The sequence below is a fragment of the Pteronotus mesoamericanus genome, unplaced genomic scaffold (assembly GCF_021234165.1).
Source record: "Pteronotus mesoamericanus isolate MK-2021 breed Mesoamerican mustached bat unplaced genomic scaffold, CSHL_Meso_final contig_25, whole genome shotgun sequence".
NCBI lineage: Eukaryota > Metazoa > Chordata > Mammalia > Chiroptera > Mormoopidae > Pteronotus > Pteronotus mesoamericanus.
Window position 1 is genome coordinate 8,164,667 of NW_026555105.1, and position 19,917 is coordinate 8,184,583.

General features: G+C 54.6%; 1 protein-coding gene across 2 annotated transcripts in view; it reads left to right on the top strand.

Annotated features, from left to right (window-relative positions):
* The window catches only part of PREX1 (phosphatidylinositol-3,4,5-trisphosphate dependent Rac exchange factor 1), a 196,086-nt gene that overhangs the window by 117,304 nt on the left and 58,865 nt on the right, over positions 1-19,917 (top strand). For both annotated transcript variants that reach the window (XM_054573629.1, XM_054573628.1), the window contains exons 10-14: positions 1,497-1,644; positions 8,304-8,404; positions 9,767-9,870; positions 10,107-10,156; positions 12,325-12,400. In XM_054573629.1, coding sequence (XP_054429604.1) covers positions 1,497-1,644; positions 8,304-8,404; positions 9,767-9,870; positions 10,107-10,156; positions 12,325-12,400 — 479 coding nt within the window. The remainder of the gene's footprint in view (positions 1-1,496; positions 1,645-8,303; positions 8,405-9,766; positions 9,871-10,106; positions 10,157-12,324; positions 12,401-19,917) is intronic.

The window sequence follows — 19,917 nt, forward strand, 5'->3', positions numbered from 1 at the left end:
CTTCAGCTGCCTGGACGTCAGTGACACGTGGGGATGCGCGTCTCTGCTGCAGGGGACTGTAGTGCTGCTAAGTGAGGCTGGATTTGGCCCTACTTGGCAGTTTGAGACAGGAGCCTAAAGTCCCTCTTGACCTTCCTCCCAGAAGTGCCTGGACTTCTCACAGCTTGTCTGCTCTGAACTCTTCATTTGCATCGTATCTTCTGCCCAGACCTGCTCATCCCATCCGCTTCCCTGTCTCAGTGAGCGGCTCCTCCGTTCTCTCACAAGCTTAGTTTCAAAAACTCTTGGTGTCATCTCTGATTTCAGCCTGCTCACCAAATCCAGTAGATCAAATCCTCTTAATTCTTCTGCTTCCACACACATGCCAGGTCCATCCACTTCTGTCCTGTCCCTACTTCTCCCCAAGCACAAGTGGCCGTCACCTCTCAAGAATATGAGCCCAGCATGACTAGATCCATCGATTTTTATCTTTTTCCTAGAGAAACTTACCATCTGGATTTTAAGGTGGTATTTTAATACATTTTAAATATTACGTTAAAATGTATTAAAATACCATTAGGCCAAATAAGCCACTGAATTTGGCCCCTGGTTTTGACATTGGAAACTGATCAGGGCTGGGTGTGTGGTCAGGACTGGGAGGGGATCAGGGGTGTGGCCTGGCCTGGGTGCAGCAGATCAGTGTCTTTGTGGTCCAATCGAAGGTTGTGGTCAGTGCAGAGAGTATGTGACCACGAGTGACCTGTGGCCCGAGAGGGCCTTGGTCGTTGGAATCGGGGTGTTACTGATCTCAGGGCTGTGTTGACAGGGGTGGTGGCACATGCTGTGGCCAAGAGCAGATGGAGCCAAACTTCCTGGGTCTAAATCGTGGTTCTACCACTTCTCGTTGGGTAACCACGTACAGAGAACTTAAACTTCCCCGGGTCTCAGTTTCTTCATATGTGAAATAGGGATAATGGTCCTTGCTTGTAGGTTTCCTGAGGATTAAGTGGCCTATAGTAGTGCTTATAGCATTTTCTGATTGTTCGCTGTTGCTGTTACTGTCAGGAGTGGACAGGGTCCAAGTAGAAAACTTGGGGCACTGATATGGGTCAGGGTCCTTTGTGTGATTTCTAGAGAAACGGGCAGATTTCCATCTCTGGCTGGAAGGAAGATCTCAGCAGACTTTCTTTCTGATCAGCCCTGGATTTGAAAACTTACCCTCAGGTTGAAGACTTTAATCAGTTTAACTGCCTTTTATTCTGAGACTTCCGACTTCATTTCTCTGGGCCTCAGCTTTGCCGTCTGTAAAATGGGGGAGATTAGCCACCCTCCCCTGCCGGGTTCTTCCGAGGGGCCTCGGGCAGTGACCACGGTGCAGGGAGTGCTTTATAGACGGCTGCTGGCTGTGGGAGTGGTGGGGGCAGCCAGGGTGGGGGGCAGCTTCCAGGAGTGAAGGGCCTGCCCCAGGCTCCCCAGCGCTGGCGCTGTCCCTGGTGCTGACTGTGCCTCCTCCGTAGGCCTGAAGCTGGGCATGGAGCGGGACGCCTACGTCATGATTGCGGAGAAGGGGGAGAAGCTCTACCACATGATGATGAACAAGAAGGTGAACCTGATCAAGGACCGCCGGAGGAAGCTGAGCACCGTCCCCAAGTGCTTCCTTGGAAAGTGAGTGGCCCCGCCCTGGCCTCTGCTGGCTCCTGGGTCTCAGTGGAAGCTGGAGGTAGCCAGACCCTCTGTGCCCACCTCGCTCTTCCCAGCCCTCCCCCTCCCCACAGGACCCCCCTGGGAAGAGCCACTACAGAACCCCGAATCCTTGTGGAACAGTCCTCGGAGGCCAAGAAGGATAGTGGGCCCCATATCAGTCTTTCAAACGTTTGTGACCATACCTCACTGCAAACCCTAAGTTTTATGTTGTGATCTGGTACACACATCTGTGCAGTATGTGAGTGAAGCTGAAGATTCACAAAACTTACTGTGCTTGATGTACTCTGAAAATATCTGTTCTGTTTTCCCTATTCGATTTCTGTCCTGTCCTGTCCTATCCTATCCTTTCTAGTCTATTCAACTTATTTCTTTATTCATTTCAACAATAATCCTGAGCAAGCCCCGTGAAATTCATTTTGCAAACTACGAATGGGTTGCCCACCATGGATGGAAAAACGCTGCCCTAATGTTCAAGGAAAGAGAAGCCACTGTAGATATTTCCAGCAGAGAGGTATTTAACATGAGGAGTTGATGACGAAGGTGGTGGAAGGTCTGAAAGAGCAAACGTAGGCCCTGTGTCAGTCTGCTGGGGCTGCCATGACAACGTGCCACAGAGCGGGCAGCTTCAACAACAGAAATTTATTTTCTCAGTGCTGGAGGCTGGAAGTCTGAGAACAAGGTGTCCAGCAAGGCCACCCTTCCTGAGCTCATATGAGGGAGGAGGAGCGGGGAGGGTACCGTAAGCTTTTCAGTACTTAGGGCCTCTAATTTCTCTGGGAAATACATTATTTACTACGAATAAGACATCTTACCCCTGCTTGCATTTCATAAATAAGGAGCAAAGGGGTCAGAGCACAGGTGTGACCAGATTGAATCTCAGACCCAGGTTCCATTCACCTGGGGTGGCGTCATTCACCTGGGGATTGGGAGAGGCAGAGAACATGCAGTCTGGATAAAACTGGCAGGCTGTTTCCAGGCCCTGCTGTGTGCTAGGCACAGTGGTCGGCACGGGAGAGGGTGGAAGAATGCTAAGGGCTCCCCACCTCTGAGGCTGTGTCCACCTTCGGAGAGACGTTTGCCTGTGAGGCAGGGACTTTATTCAGAATTTCTTCACTCATATCTCATCTGCTTCCTAAAAGCTTTTGAAGAGCCTTCAGGTAAAAGCCACTGGGTTATTGTAGTGCCGTAGACCAGGGGAGAGGTGACTTGGACGAGGGCAGTCACGGAGGAGATGGGGGAAGATGGTCGCATCCTGGGTCCTTATGAAGGTGACGGCAGTTGCTGGTGGGGTGAGAACAAGGGCAGTTAAGGATCGCGAGCCCCAGGAAAGCCGGAGCTGCCGCCTGCTGAGGAGGGGAGGGGGCTGGAGGGAGGAGCAGGTTTTAGCAGGCGAGAGGAGAGCTCAGAGGCTCCGTATGCACAGTTGCACTGAGACTGTTAGACACCCGGATGGAGATGTTGACCTGCTAGTTGGAAATAAAATCTTGACTTGGGGAGAAAAGTCTGGATTGGAGATCTAAGTGCAGGAGATCTAAGGGCATTTAGATGGTTTAAGGCCAGAGAGACTGAATGAAATCGGAAGGGGACGTGTGGAGAGCGACGAGGCAGGGCCTGGGTCCTGGGGCCTGATGGCCTGTGGAGGGGGGACCAGCGAAGGAGCCTGAGAGAGGGGCGCGTGGGGTGAGTGTGGTGCTCGGAAGCCAGGTGAAGAGAGGTGCAGAGACAGGTGGAAGCAGGAGCTCAGGTTTGGGCGTGTCAGGTTGAAGTGCCTGGTAGGCGGTCAAGCGTCAACGCTGGAGGGGCTGTGCGACTGTGGGGCCGGGCAGATGGATTGGCCACGGCCTGAGGCTTGTGGTTGGCAGGGCAGCGGGCAGGGGGTTCGGGGGTGGTTGGGCCCCTGAGGGGTGACCAGGGCGCCCTGTTGCCCTCAGGGGTCAGCCACCCCAGCTCCAAGCTCCCTGGGTGGAGAGGAGATGTGGGAAGCGGGGATGGGACAGCTTGGCTCCTCTCCATCAGTTCGCCACTAATCCCTGGGCAGAAGGGATGTTTCCTTCCAGGAGGGGCCTTCTTCCGGCCCCCCGGGGTTGGAGGGCCTCCCAGCCTCCTGCCAGAGCCATCTGAGAACACAGTCCAGCCGGATGGGATAACCTTCGCTGATGAGGGCTTTGACGGAGTGTTCCGTCTTCTCAGGAAGGATTAGGGCGATTTCTTTTACTGCCTGCTTGAAACAGGGCCAGAATTGAAGCTTGTTGTGTAATCGCCAGGGCCTTAAGGACCCGTGTCCAGCAGGCGACTGTTCTGGAAAGCTCCTCCCTGCATGGCTTCGCTCTGCACTCAGCTTGGGGCCTGCGGTCTCCTCCCTCTCCGCAAGGCTCAGCTCCCCAGCCTGCTCCTCCAGGAGCACCCTGGTCCCCTCCGGTGGAAGGAGCCAGCAGTCACGGCGTCATGGTTATCGAGTCTTTCTCCGCCCCAGGGACTGGCACGTGGCCATACCTTTAACCATCGTCCAGCACGGTGAGGCAGGTTCCTGCCATTATCCCCATTTTAAGGCTGAGGAAACTGAGGCACAGAGAGGGAGAAGGCCCTGTACAAGGTCACAAGCGGGAGGCTGGGCCGGAACCCGGGCCTTGGTCCTGCTGCGCTTGCCCATTTTCATCTCTATTCAGCACATTTCATTTTTACTTGATAGTTTTACTTTCTCCACATTTCTCTCCACTAGCAGACAGGGAATTCCATGGAAATAAAAAGTGTCTGATTTATCTTTATAACCTGCAGGGATTGGGCTTTGCGTCAGACTTGGACGCAAGTCCTGGAACCCACGCTGTCTGCCTGTGTGACTTGGGCCCGTTTCTTAGCTCCTCTGAGGCTAGTAAATGATTGATTAATGAGAGAAAATAAAACGGGCCTGATAGGGTTGCTGGGGGATACTGTGAGAAGGTGCAAGGGACGTGCCGAACACAGTGCTGGCGAGAGTGACAGAGATGGGTGCCGGGCTTAAGGGAGTGGCCCGGCTCAGAGACAGAACTCACGGGGGCCACGTGAAGAAAACCGAGGAATAAAATCTGTCCTCTAGGACCCTCAGATGAGCTGGGGAGACAGAATCGATGCTTCACCCACTCGTCCAGTTCACTCCGTGTTTACTGACTGCGTGCCAGCTGTGGAGAGGACAGACGGGATCCCTGACTTCCCAGAGATAACCAGCCAGTCAGGGAATGAGCAGACAGGCAGACAAATAGAAATAAAGCTAATCAAAGAAGGGAACTTCAGAGAGTTGAATATGCTGTAGGGAAGGAAGGAAGTTATAAGGAGGCAAGGAAAAAGGGTGCTGTTTCAACCACGTGGTCAGGAAGAGCCTCTCAGGGGAGGTGACATTTAACCAAAGTCCGGATGACAAGCAAGAGTCGGTCTTGAAAAGGTCTGGGGGAACAGCGTCCTGGCAGAGGGAGCGGCAGGTGCGTGAGCTCCAAGGCGGAGTGAGCCTTGAGGGAGTCACGGAGGGACAGTGAGGAGGTCAGTGTGGCTGGAGGGAGGGAGGGAGTGGCAGAGGGCTGGGGGGCCACGCCACAGGGGTTGACGGGGCCAGATCAGGCAGGGACGGGTAAGAGGTTCAGATTTTTATTCTGAGTGCTCTGGGGAGCCACTGAGAGAGTCTAAGCAGAAGAGGGAGGTGAGGGTGAACCATCACGCAGGCCCTGAATGAGGACACTGTCAGAGCTGTTAGAGCTCAGGGGCCAGGGCGTGAGGGCCTGCCTGGCGGGGGCCGCCAGGGAAGGTGTCCTGGAAGGAGAAGGCCTTTGGTGTCACGCTTGACACAGGTCAGATGCCATTCAGTTTGTTCACACCTGCCAGAACGGAAGCTCTGAGGTGGAAGAGGCTGAGCTGTCTTGTCGGCCTGTGTGCACAGGTGCACGGTATTAGCATGTAGTAGCTGATCGATAACGACTTGTAGAACACTGCTGTGATAACTTCAGGGAGCGTCTTCAGGCAGTGGAGTTACAGGGATGACTATAAACCCTTTAGTCCCTTCCCTCATGGACCTCGAGGCCATGGAAGAATAGGCAGGGAAAGGGGATTCTTGCACTGGATGCTGAGTGGTACAGTGGGCCTCAGCTAGGGCACGACCCTACAAGACTGTGGCCAACACGGGGCTTGGCACGTGGTAGGCCGAACACGTGTGTACTGGGGGAATGCTTCGGGGGACCAGGAAGGAAGCAGGGATGGAAGCCGGACACATGTTAACTCTCAGCAGTCCCCCATCCTCTGAATTTCAAACTTGCCACCAGACCAGGTTGACCACCTCTCTGTACCCCCCGGTCACCGCCCGGGTTCTGTCCTGCTGCAGGACTGGATCTTGCTGTTCGTTGCAGCCCCCGGCAGCCGGCAGATCGCTGGTTTCCTAACTTTCCTTCGTTCAGGGCCTTGGTGGATGCGGATCCCCCTGTTTAGAACACCCTTCCCTGCACCCCAGCGGTGATTAGTGGTGCCCCACTGACCCAGTGCAGTTTACAGATGTGTTTTTTATAGGCCACATGGTGCTTTCAGAAAATTTGGACTTGATATCTACGTTAACCAGTTGGGAGCTTTCACAGGAAATGAGGGATTTCCGGCTTCTCTTGAAAAGCCATAAGCTGCCTTAGTCTTCCCAGTGCAGCGAGAGGCAGCCACACTGAGGACCGGCTCCCCTTTTCAGAGATGAAATTTATCCGGTTTTGCACGTTGGGTCCCAGTTTCAGATTTTATTTGATTAGAAAGTTTACCTGTTGAATCCAGGGAACACTCCTTTGTCCTCTACAAGGGGCAAGACTCTGCTCAGGGCAGAAACACAGTCACCATTGCTGTCCTCTGCTCTGTCCTCTGTCCTAGCATCTGCTGTGGGTCACTTCCTGGCCCCGCACCCCAGAGCGGCCCCCAGTGGGACAGCGGGTGGGCAGCCGGACGCCGAGCCTCCAGCCTCCGAGAGTGGGCACTCAACATCTGTTCACTTCTCTCGGCTGCTGGTAACTTTCTGTCCCTGATTTTTGGGACTTAGAGAATGGAACTGGGGGTGGGCAGGACCCAGAACAGTCTTTTTCCCACCTGGGGTTCTGCTCCACAAAATAGATCTATTTCTTCTATGCCCCTGCACCCGGGGCTCACTGAATGCCTTGCACACAACCACTACCTACACACAAGGCAGGTCTTTGCTCAGCAAATCCTGGAAAGCTAAAAATAGCCCTGCCCCCCTCTGGCCCTGTAATTGGAGGCGGGACAGCTGGTTTCGATAAGCAGGAGAGCGCTGTGCTCTGGCCAGCTGCCACCTGCTTTCATTGAACACAGATTGCTAGGCGGAAACGGTCCCGTTCCCAGCTCTCCCTTTTCCTGCTGACTCTGAGTGGGCTGAGCACGGTGCTGGGCTGGAGCACCCACCAGGAGCCAGTAGCTGGGGTCTGGCTGAGCCTCTACCCCACTGGGTAGTCATGTTGGGTTTACCTGCTTTCTTCTGGCCTGTGAACCCAGCTTTCTCCCTGAGACCTTCCTCCTGGTCCCAGAACATTCCTTCTTGCTCAATGGTTCATTCCTTCATCTGTTCAGTAAATGATTATTGAGCCCTCTTGTGCTTTAGACCCCATTCTCAGTTCTGGGGGAGGAGCCATGAATTTGACAGCATAGAGCCTGAATTCTGGGGATTGGGGGAGGTGGCTGATAAACATGAGGAAACCTGCCAACAGTACAACTTCAGACAGTTACGAGTATTAAAAGGGAGGTCACACCGAGAGATGTGATGGGTTGAATGGGGATGAGGGACTACTTTTGATGAGGTGGGCTGGGAAGGCTTCTTTGAGGAGGTGACATTTGAGCTGAGACCTGAAGGATGAAAAGGGTTAGGAACAGTGTTTATAGGCAGAGGGAACAGTAAGTGCAAAGGCCCTGAGGCCGGCAGGAGTCTGGCATTTTTTTTAAGAAGGGGAAGGTAGTGGGTGCGGCCAAAGCATAATAAGTGAAGGACACAGGGGATGAGACCAGTGAGGAATGGGCCGGTTTCTTCCTGAGAGAGATGGGGAAGCCCGCTGGAGGGTTTTAAGTAGGAGGCTGACCTGATTTGATCACCATTCTCTCTCTTGACTCTCCACAATTATCTTTCTGGACCCTTATTTCTTCCTGATTGTTTCTTCATTGCTTCTGTTTCTCCCTCCATCCATCCATCTAGCCATCCATCATCCATTCCGCAACCCATCTACCCAGTTATCTCTGCGCTTACCACCTACCCACCTGCTCAGCAGTCTTCCCAGCCACCTCTCATTCGCCTGTCAAGCCATCCATTTACTCATTCACTTTTCATTCATTTACCTACCTACTCATGTGTCCGTCTATCCATCCTCTCACTCCCCCATCCATCCCTCCATCCCTCCATCCGAGGCAGGGCCTGGGGGCTGGTTATACCCACCCCTCTGCCATTGGTCACAGGGAGAAGCATGCGGTCTCAGCACAACCCTCAGGCTATGGGCCCCCAAACTTCGCTTCTGGGCAGGAAGTTTTAGCTGTCCTTCCCAGGAGCGGGTGAGGCCAGGCCAGCTTAGTGGTGGTCCCTGGGGGTCCCAGGACCGGGAGGTCTTCTCAACCGCATGTGATGTTCCTGGCAGTGAGTTTGTTTCCTGGCTCCTGGAGATTGGTGAAATCAGCAAGACTGAAGAAGGAGTCAACTTGGGCCAAGCCTTATTGGAGAATGGCATTATCCACCATGGTGAGTGGGTGGGTGCTGGGCCCGCGGGGGCCACATGGCGGGAATAGGTCAGGCTGCAGCTGTGCCGTTTCCACTAACTCAGGGGCGACTTCTGTGCGTCGGTGCAGCTGTGCGGGTCCCCGGGGATGTGGATGCCCTCATAAAACTGCTCACTCCCCTGCTTACCAGCAACACGGGGACACGTAGGAAAGATGGGGTCAGGGAAGTAGAATTTTCTGTCTTTTTTTCAGAAAAGACAAGACCCATTTGTGTAAATTTCTTGAGTGCCTGTTTCGGGCCAGGCATTGTCCACACAGCCGTAGACAGGACTGATGAAAACTCTTGTTCTCATGGGCCAAGTTCCCAGCTGCAGGGAGAAGACAGTAAACACGATAAATAAAAACAAGCGTATACAGGTGGTGGTAGGTGCTGGGGAGGGAGACAAAGCAGGGAGTGGGGTCCAGTTTTGAATAGGCGAGTTGGGGAGGCCTCACCGAGAAGGCGATGACGGAGCCGGCACCTGAGAGAGGGAGGGAGCCAGGTGGGCTTTGGGATTCCAGGCAGAGGGAGCAGCCAGTGAGAAGTCCCCAGGACAGGAGGATGAGCGGTTTGTTGGGGCGGGGCACAAGGAGGCCAGGACACAGCTGCTGCGGAGAGGGCGTGGGGAGCGTTCAATGGGGTCAGAGGGCACAGGGCCGGGGGGAGTGTTCAGGGGATGGGGTTCAGAACCTTACAGGATTGTACGGTCTTTGGCTTGGCTCTGAGTGACCTGCAAAGCCACTGCTGAGTTCTGAGTAGAGGAAAGACCCGCCTAGACTCAGACTCGGACGGTCCTTTTGGCCGCCGTGCCAAGAGCACACTGCTGTGCCGGCGGTAGCAGCAGGGCACTCCGTGAGGAGGCAGCTGTGATGGTCCAGGCGGGAGAAGAAGGTGGCTTGGACCAGGTGGGAGGGTAGAGTGTCATGAAGGAAGAGCTGACAGGATTTGCTAGTGGATCCAAAGTGGGGAGTGAGAGGAAGCAACACCAAGGGCGGCCCAGGGCCGTGGCGTAAAGGTGGTCCCATAAATCCTGACAGTGTGGTCTCAGACCCAGCACACTTGGTCCCTACACATGCTTTGGTGCTCTTGCTCCGAGGAGACGCTGGGCCCGGCGGCTCCCAACGCAGGCTGGATCGGGGATTTCCGGGCCTCTCACGAGTCCTGCAGGTGCACCAGACCTGAGCTGCAGCTCGCGGCAGGGTCCCGCACGTAGCACGAGCAGGAGGTTCAGAGAAAGCTCACTTGGCACAGAGCTCGGCTGAGGGGAGGGCAGGGCCTGGAGGGGCCGAGGGGGACTGCCCTGTTTTACCGCCCGCCCCCCCCCCCCGCCCCGGGTCCCTCTAGTCTCGGACAAGCACCAGTTCAAGAACGAGCAGGTGATGTACCGCTTCCGCTACGATGATGGCACCTACAAGGCGCGGAGTGAGCTGGAGGACATCATGTCCAAGGTAGGGACCCTGTCACTCTGACCCCCTCACCCTGACCCTTCAGTCACCACACAGCGGGCCTGGACCCCGGTGGCCTCTCCTCCTCCACGGCCCCTACCTGTCTCCCTCTTCCCTCCCCCGCTTCCCTGTCCCCCACCCGCCTGTCCTTTCCTGGGAGCCACCTCTCCTGGTAGCCTGGATTTGAAGACCCCCGAAAGACGTGGCCTGATCTCAGACTCCCCCCTTTTCTCTTTCAGGGTGTGAGGCTTTACTGCCGCCTCCACAGCCTCTACACCCCCGTGATCAAGTAAGTCACTGTCTGCCAGCCTCAATGTCACCTCTGCCTCTCCTCGGCTCTGTGGCCTTGGGCTGACAGCTTCGCTGAGTCTCAGTCTTACTCTTCATCAGATGGGGCTAACAGTCATACCTGCCCTGTAGGTTTGTCAGTAGCGCTAAGTGGGTTAGGGCTAAGTGCAGTTGAACAGCTGCAGCATGGTGGTGAGTTAGAACCTTAGCCTGCTAGTTACCAGCTGTGTGACCTTGGGCAGAGTTAACCTCCTGGAGCCTCCACTTTTTCCTCTGCGGAACAGGGTTACTAATAGGACCCACCTCAGGGCCTTGGCACTTGCTGTTCCCTTGACCGGAAATACTCTTCCCTTACATACATGCATATTTGCTTCCTGACCTTCTCCAGAGGTCACAGAGGGCCTTCCTGGCCACTTTCTCAGAGTATCACCATCGGGTACAAACTGTGCTCCTTACTTCCCTTTGGTTTTCTCCTTCAACTTGTCAATATGACTGTTGTGAGTATGTCAGTTGACATACATATATTTCTTTATCTGTGTACTGCCTTTTTTCTGCCCTGAATTGTACACTTACCGGGGCCAGGGAACTTGCTCACTGCTGTGTCCTCAGACGCTTGCACAGCACCTGGAGCAGTGCTGTCCAGTGGACCTTCCCACGGCGGTAGAAAGGCTCTACGTCTGTGCCGTCTGGCCCAGTGGCCTCCAGTCCATGTGTCTCTCTAGCCCTGGAGACTGAGGAATGTCCTTTTAAATTTGATTTAGTATTTATTCATTGATTGCAAAGTGGCCACATGTTGGAGAACGCAGGCCTAGGGCAAAGTAGCACTTAGTGAATATGGGTTGAGTGACTGCTGAAAGATAGTGGCTGTCTCTTTCTGCATCTGTGAAATGGGCATAAATTAGCCCATACCTGTTGGGCTGTCGTGAGGATTCCATGCGGAGGGCGCCTGGCGCCTAGTGAGCGAGTGCTCTGGAAATGCCAGCGAATGGTAGTTCTCTTTACCATGAAGCTTATGGTTGCAGGTGAAGGGGCAGAGAGGTTGACTCAGTTCTAATCCAGGAGCAGATTCCTCTGCCCCTTTGTCCTGACAGCTCTTACTACCTCTCAGAGGAGAAGCGGAAGGGCCTTTCCTGGCATTTGCTGGCCTTGTTGGCCTTTGGCCTCATTGTTGGAGGTCAGGCCGCAGGAACCACTTTTATCTCCAGACCTGCCTCCGCCTCCTCAGCCCCTCCCCTGCTGCCCTGCTGCAGGTCCCAGAAGGTCCCCTCCATGACCTGGCCTGCTGGACATTCCAGCTCCTAAAGACCTGAGAAAAACTCCCCATCTGGACTTCATCAGCCTCGACATGGGCTGGCCACACACTCACTTTTGTCGGCTTCAGAGGCTGAGACATTATTACAATTGGGTTGTGAGGTCAGCAGAAGCCTTTGTACCAGGACCCAGCAGGAGGTTAGAGGCCACACGGGCCGGAGCATTTAGCGCCTAAAGAACCAGGCATGTCCCAAGGCCCCTGCCCTCTGCCCGGCCTGATTCCCCACACCAGCCCTGGGAGAGGCGCTTCCACACTGGAAGAGCTTGTTACCTCTGCCCGCATGAATATCGACATCAGAACAGACAAAAAGGAAAGAGAAATTGAGAGTTTTTTTCATTACTCAGAGCGAGTCAGTTTTCAATGTCATGGTGCTGTTGACATTTTGAGCCAGATAATTCTTTATTTGCGAGGTCTTCCGGGTGTCTGGGATGGTTAGCAGCACCCCTGGTCTCTACCTGCTGTGCGTGAGTAGTGCGCCCACCTCCTGCCAGGCAGTAATGGCCAGAGCTGTCTTCAGACACAGCCAGGTGTTCCTTGGGGGGCAAAGTTGCCCCTGCCTGAGAACCCCTGGGCTGGAGAGAGGAGCCTTAGAGCCCTCACCTCCTGTCCTCTCACTCTGTAGGTGAGAGGGGGTCCTGGGTTGGGATAGATGTGCTCCAGGTCACACGGTGAGTGAGGTGTGCAATTCAGGCCGAGACTCCCTACCCAGTGCTGTCCCCTAGCCCTCCCCCGTCCTCCCCTACCGAGTCTAGAGAGCCTGGAAACCTTTGGATCAGGGCACTGGAAGCAGGGAAGCGGGGTCCGTCCCCTCCCCATCCTGCCCAGCCTGCTCACAGTGCGCTTCCTCCTCTCCGCAGGGACCGTGATTACCACCTGAAGACGTACAAGTCGGTGCTGCCTGGGAGCAAGCTGGTGGACTGGCTGCTGGCCCAGGTGAGAGCTGCCCCCGGACTCTGGGGCCACCGCCTCGCTCTGCCCGGGACCGGGGGCCTAACTGGAATGGGGTCCTTTGAGGTCTTTCTCTTTTTTAGCTTTGAATTATTTTTTACTTGTGGTAAAATACACATAAAGGTCACCATCTTAGCCATTTTTAAGTATACAGTTCAGCGGTTTTTTGGCTACATTCCCATCGCTGTTCAACCATCACCACCGTCCGTCTCTAGAGCTCTTGCCATCTTGCAAAACTGAAACTCTGAACCCATTAAACACCAGCTCCCCATTCCCCCTCCCCCAGGCCCGGGAAACCACCCTTCTACTTTCTCCCTATGACTCCCAACTGCTCTAGGTGCCCTGTATCTGTGGGATCAGATGCTTTTGTCTTTCTGTGGCTGGCTGATTTTACTCAGCATAATGTCTGAAGGTCCCTCCGTGTTGTAATGTGTCAGAATTTCCTCCCTCTTTAAGACTGAATAATATCCCATGGTACAGATAGATCACATTTTATTTATCAATTCACCAGACAGTGGACCCTCAGGTTGCTGCCACCTTAAGGCTTTCAGTTTTAAAACTGGGACGGTCCTGGGCAAATTGGGACAAGTTGGTCTCATCCTGGCACCACGCTGGAGCCGCCATGTGGCATTTGCCAAGTTTGTACGTTCACCTAAGTTTTCAGTGGGCAGGGTTTGGGCAGAGGCTTGGAAAATCTATGTGTCAATTTTGCTGCAACTCCCCAAAGGTATTCGTTCCATCAGGTGCTGTGGGCACTCCTGTCTACCTGCCCGTTGTCCTTTATGACTCCTGTTCACGGGCGCTGACTCGGGGCCAGGTGCTGGCTGCGCTTTGGGCTTTATCCCATTGAGTCCTCCAACCCACTTACAGCTGGGGAAGTGGGGCCCAGAGAAGCCGAGTGCCTGGTCCGGGGCACATGCCTTGTGGCAGCAAAGCTGTGACCCGGACTGGCCTGTCTCATCCACTTGTGCCTCAATTCTGCAAACTTTTCAGGGAGCCTGTGAGAATGTGCCTTTGTGGTCTGTAAAAAGAACATATTGGCTCCAAAGACGAAGAGACTACTGCAAAATCAAAGTGGATAAATGTTTAAACATTTACAGCTTTATGTCAACCTTCATTGAACGTTCATGAAAACCTCATTCCTTTCAAAAACAGTTTGCTGGCTGGATTTTCTCATGTTGCACAAATTCCTGATGATTGCCTAGAAATCACAGCAAATCTGTAAAGTAATTGTTTCTTGGCATCAAATACCTTCAAAAGCAAGTTTAGAAAAACCCTTTAAAATATTTTACAAGCCCCCAAAACATATCTAATGTAGGCTGTGGGTGCATTTTAATCTGTTTGCTATGATGTGGGATCCTAAGGTCTGGGAGGTCTTGAAATGACCCTGGATGTAAATTCAGACTTGCACACTTGGGAAGAACCATTGAGCTACGCGGCCCTCTCCTTAGGATCCCCTGAAACCAGCCCACAGCTTGTGCTTTACTTGTAGCCAGGCAGACCCAGGTTCAAGTCCCAGCTCTGCCACTTCCTACATGAGTGATCTTGGACAAGCTTCTTAACCTCTCTATGCCTCAGTTTCCACACCTGTAAGATGAAGCTAAAAAACCATACCTTCTCCTTTAGGTTATTCTGAGTATCTAATGGACGAATCATTTAAAGTGCTTCAGAGGGCACCTGGCATAGAGTAAATGTCGCTATTATTATAGTTCCTCATCTCCTTCATAAAGGATTCATTGTGGCTCAAAATTACAGGCAGTAAGGAAGACTGAAGAAATTATAGAGGGATCCAGGGGCGCAGAAAAAGTAAGAGAGGAAAAAAAGCAGCAGCTGGAGGGTGGGGTGGAGGCGCACAGAGTCCTCGCAAATGCGCTGCAGGCGAAGGGCAACACTTGGCATTTTCTTTTGTGGCTTAGGATCTTTGGTCGAAGCCAGACGTGGCCTGGTTCCGGGCTCTCCGAGTGGTGGCACACCTTAGGCCTTTCTGTGGCCTCGTGTTTCCTGGGCTCCATCGGTGTCCACGGCTGCCTGTTGGCTTTGAAGCCTGATGGGACTTTGCCCTAAGTGGCGAATCCCAGGCGTGAGCTGGGGGTGAGGGGGTGTCGCAGAGATGGCGAGCAGTCGGTGGCCTTGAGACCTGTTTGGAGGTGGAAGGCTCAGGGCGCATTGCCGTGCGGAGGCGGGGGCTGAGACTCAAGGACAAGTCCTGGGGCTTTGGAGCGATGTGTAGCCAAAAGGAAAGATGGGAGGAAACACTGGTGCCTTGGGTGTGGGAAGGCGCTGTCTTTGGGTGCCCATTGGACTTCCCAGTGGGTGGGTGGGTGGAGATGGGGTAGAGTTTGTACCCTTGGCACTCAGGCGACACCTCCGCTGTGGATATGCTCTTCCTTGTCAGCTCTTGTGTGGGATTTGCAATAAGAGGTTAGAAGAGGGTGGAGAGAAAATCGATAAGAGGGCTCATTAGCTTGTTCCTTTTCTTCTTTGAGCGCTGACTGCATACCAGGCACTGTCTTTGGTTCTGGGGATGCAGCAGTGAACATGACAAAGTTTTCTCATGGGTCTTCAATTCTGGTGAGGGGTGGGGGGCATATTTCATAAACAAGAAAAAAGCGAAATGTATAACATGTTGGCGGGTTGCCAGTGTGAGGGTTGAGGGTAGGGGCAGAGATTGTAGCAGCTGTGGGGGGAATTTACCCTTCAAATGGTGGGGGAGGGGCGGTATGGTTTTCACTGGAAGTCAGAGAGGCTTATTGAGCAGGGACGTTGGAACAGAGACCTGCGGGAGGAGGGGAGCAAGCCAGGCATATCTGAGGTTGGACCCTTCTTGGAGGGCACAGCAACTTGGAGGCTCAGTGCTGGGCGAGCTTGGTGTGTCTGAGAGCAGCGAGGAGGAGGCCCACCTGGCAGGAGCGAGAGGAAGGGATGATGGGGATGCTGGGGCGGGGGTGGGGGTGGGCGACAGTGGCCAGCCACACGGGGCCTTGGGAGGGCTCCAGAAACTGCAGGGCCCTGAGCACAGGAGGGACAGCAGCCGACTCTGGTCAGATAAGATCCCTCTGACTATGTGTAGCACGGGCTGTAGGGACAAGGCTGGCAGGAGGGGACTGGGGAGGAGGTGACTGCAGAATTCCAGGCAGGGGGCATGGGACCTGAGAACTGGTGGCCCTGGGGAGGGTGGGAGAAGGGGTCAGAGCCTGGGGTTTTGGCGGGTAGATCTAACGGAGCTGGGTGGGGTGTGGGAGGTGACAGACAGACAGGAGTCTAAAGTGACCAGCATGCTGTTGCAAGTAGAGGCAGGGGCAGGATACAGCTGACCACGACATGTGTCTGTCCACTTCAGCCCACTGCCCCTGGCTTGGCCTGGGCTGGGGACGCAGGGAAGCTAATCGGAGCCGATCCTGGGGTGTGCCTTCCAAGAGGCTGACGGAAAGGCAGCTGACGTCTGGCTCTGGGACAGGACAAAGGGGCGGAGGGTGCGCTCATGGGTCTCTCTCTAGGGAGAGGCTGGTGCCTAGATGTGACCTTGGAGAGTGGTCACAGCAAGCCTTCCCCGCCTCGTGCCTTAGCAGGAAAGTCTGGAAAACACACACACACACACACACACACACACACACACACACACACATATAATTGTGTAATTCAAGAGGATCGTTTTGCTTTGAACACATCTTCATTGCAGACTTCTGGGTCATTCTGCTCCTTGAAACAAAATGTTGATTGAAACCCACTGATTAGCTGGAAATGCTTTTGGCTGCACATAACTTTTGACTTACACAGTAAAGACGTTTTCTTTCTCACATAACTAGGCATCTACAGTACATGGTCACAGAGCCTAACAGTGCTCTTCACACCCAGACTCCTTCCACCTTTCTGTTCTGCTGTCTGTTGCCAGTTGCTTCATAGTCACAGGATGGCTGCTGCAGCTCCAGCCATCACATTTATGCAGACCTAGAGACGAAGGCGCGCAGCAGGGGCAGCTGGAGAGAGCTTTCTCATTTTATTTAGTGAGGAAACTGCCACTTACCCCAATGGTCCCATGGGCCATCTGGGTCCCACGTGTACCCCTAAACCACTCCCTGAGGGAGAGACCAGGGATTGCTGAGAGTGCCTTAGAATTTCTCAGCATTCATCCCTTAAGGGTGGGGGAGGAGCTCTCTATCCACCGCTTGGACAGATCAGAGTTCTTTTAACTCTGAGGATAAAGTGGGCATTAGCCCTTTGATGGACAAGCTATGCTTTATATCAATTCTGTGTGTTACCTCCTTGAATCCTGAGAACAACCTGAGGAAAAGTTATTGCCATTTTACTGATTAGGAACCTGAGGTTCAGGTTATGTAACTTGGCCTCAGGACACACAGAAATGGGGTATTCCTGTAAGATTGTGTGTATTTGGGGGGCTGTTAGGATGCCTTGGTCGTCAATGAAAGTGCCGATGGCGGGAGTGATAGCCCGCTGTGTTAATCATGGCTGGGACGGTGGACTTTGAGCAGGGAGCTTCGCCCAGAGGTGGCAGAAGCCTCAAGATGACATCAAGGGCAAATCTGGAACAAAAAAAATACAAGTGGGGAAATGAAACCAAGAGGTTAAAGAATTGCCCACGGCCAGAAGCCCCTCAGGATTTTGAATCTGGGGAATTGGGCTTCGGAGGTCACTCTCTGCTCGGCGGCTTCTGGTCCGTGCTGCCTGGACACCAGGGCTCCCCGGGCTGTGGCCGTCAGCCAGGGCGGGAGAGAGCAGGGACAGGCCGGGAGCCAGGTGTGGGACGACACGAGCCCGCTGGCCCCTGTGCCCGCCACACGGACCCCCTCAGCCAGATGGCGGGTGCTAACGGTGACAGGGTGTTCAGCTCAGGGGGCTGAGGGCCCGGGTGGGAGCAGGCACAGGGCTCGAGGCAGCGGCAGAGCCCCGGCTGCAGCCCTGGCTGGCTAACCTCTCAGAGCCGCAGTTTCCCTACCTGTGACACGGTGGTCGGCGGGGAGGGTCCGGCTCTGAAAGGCTTCCTCCTCACAGTGCGGCCTTGGGCAGGTGCCACGTCTGTCTGTGCCTCCGTTTCTTCATTTACCAAATGGGGTTATTAATAAGAGGGATTGCTTCCGGGTGACCATCAAGACCGAGGGAGATTGCGCAGTGCCTGGCATGAGGCAGGTCATGAGAGGCCCCCTAGGCACTGGCACGGGTTTCGGACGTCCTGGGCTGGGGCCCTGCTGGGGCCCTCGGCAAGTGCCCGCTCTGCGTCCCCTCTCCGACCTGCGCTGCCTCTGCCCCTTCATCCCTAGGTCGTTCTCCCTCCTGGAAGGGGACCGAGCAAGAATAACTGACATTTAGGAAATGCTCCCTACATGCCAGGCGCTGGGCCAGGACCCTCGTATGGAACATGTCATTTAGTCCTTACAAGAGCCTCTGAGGGTGGGCATGATTGTTGCCCCCATTTTAGAGACATGGAAACTAAGGCAGATAGAGGGGAGTTCAGGATCAGTCTCCAAACTAGATTTTCCATTCATTCACCCAATAATTCATTCCTTGGACTTCTCTTTGTTCCTCAGTAAGTGGTAGAGATTGTGCTTCAAGGCCAGGAGGTTGGCGGGGGGTGGGGGGGGGCATGGCAGGCACTGTCCCTGTTCACGGGACTGACATTCTAGTGGGAGACAGACCTGAAACTGATTTATTAGGAGGAACCCAGGGGCAGGGAGCATTGGGCTGATTCTCCTCGAGAGCCGTGCCATGAAGGGACACGGTCACGTTCATTTCTGGTTGTGACAAGTGCAGCACAGACATTATAGAGGGAACGCGGGAGTGTAACTGGGTGAGTGTGTGTGGAGAGGGTGTGAGGTGGCGGGGGCGGGGGACTTCTTCAGGGCAGTAAGGGAAAGGCCCACTCTGAGGAGGTGACGTGGGCACTGAGACCTGAAAAGCCAGGGCAGGGTGTCTGGGGAAGGAAGGGGGCGAGTGCAAAGTCCCTGAGGTGCGGTCACAGGTCGTGTGTGGGAGGAGCGGCAAGGAGGCCAACATGGCCGGAGCGTCCAGCGTCGGGGACAAGTGGGCAGGTTGGGGAGAGGAGATAGGGGAGCATGGTGGGTGTGTGCCTGCTCCTGCCTCCGGGATAAGAGAAGATGGTAACTTGGTGACTTGTGGTTTCCCCACGGCTGATGGGATGTCAGGTGGGGGATTACTTTTCAGGTTATGGGTGCATCCAGGATCAACATATTTCCCTGTTAACCTGCAAATCCCGTCGCTGGGATTCTAACTTTAGGAGCTTCCCTGTGGGTCACCCCAAGGCCCTTTGGGGAGCAGGGGAGCAGGGATGGGCTGGGAGTCCAGACCGAGTGCTTCCGAAAGCCAGGAAGGCTCCAGGCGGCCGCTCGGTCCTCCCAGGCTGCAGAGCTGGACCTGCTGGACCTGCTGGACCCCGGGAACCTGGCTGTGCCTCCCCCGCTGGCTCCTCAGAGCTGGGCGCAGCTGCCCTGGGTGTGGCCTCTTTCCTGGATGCGGCCTCCCCTGGCAGGTCTCTGAGCCCGCCAGCCCTCCAGCCACGGGCCCGGGGTCCTGCAGGAGAGGTCTGTCTTCCTCTGGTTAGCCGGGTCAGCCGGCGCAGTGAGATACTGGGGCTCCCCCAGGCCCTCTGCCCTGTGTCTGAGCCCCAGTCCTGGCAGGCTGAGTCCTGCCCCTCTGGCCTTCACTCCTTCTGTAGCTGGGAAATACCCCTTCCCTGGCCCCTCTGGTGCCCAAGGAGTCTGGGACAGTTGAGGCCTCTGGCCTTGCCATGTCTGGCAAGGGCCTCTTGGAACTTCTCACTTTGGGAATTGTTTAAATGAGAGGCTGTCTGAACTTAGTTCCAGCTCATTGACTTGGCTGCAAGCTCCTGCATGATTTGGTTCCTGCTCATAACAGCTTCAGTTAGTCAACACGTACTTACTGAGCACCCACTATATGCCAGGCCCTTGGGGTTTGGCCGGGAATAGCCTTATGGAGGTGACGTGCTCTTTGCCAGCCACGCTGTCTTTGGTGCTTTCAAGCTTCATCCCACTGCTAGACCTTTCTCTGTGGTGTTCCGTCAGCCTGTCAACTCTCCCTGCACCCCTTAGATCCTCCCACTCCCCCACCCCAAGCACACACGCAACTCACACACTTTGCCTGAATACACTGAGATTACTTAGGCTGCAAGAAGCAGACTCTGGCTAACTTAAGGGCTCAGAAAGGGAAAGATGGCATATTGGAAGGGGAGACCCAGGTGCCAGGCCTTAGAAAGAACTGGCATCAGGAGATTCCCAGCTTCTCGGGCGCCTGAACTGAGGAGCACCATCTTCAGGACGCTGCTCTCAGGGAGAATCAGCAACAGCTCTTCCTTGTCCTCGGGTTCGTCCACTCAGAGTGATGTTCCTGGGGCACGCGGCATCTCATTGGCCTCACACGGATCATGTGCCCTCAGCCTGATTGGGTGGGGGGCAGGCAGTGGCAAAACTTGAGGGACTGTTCCACCAGGATGACATTCTACATGGGAGAGC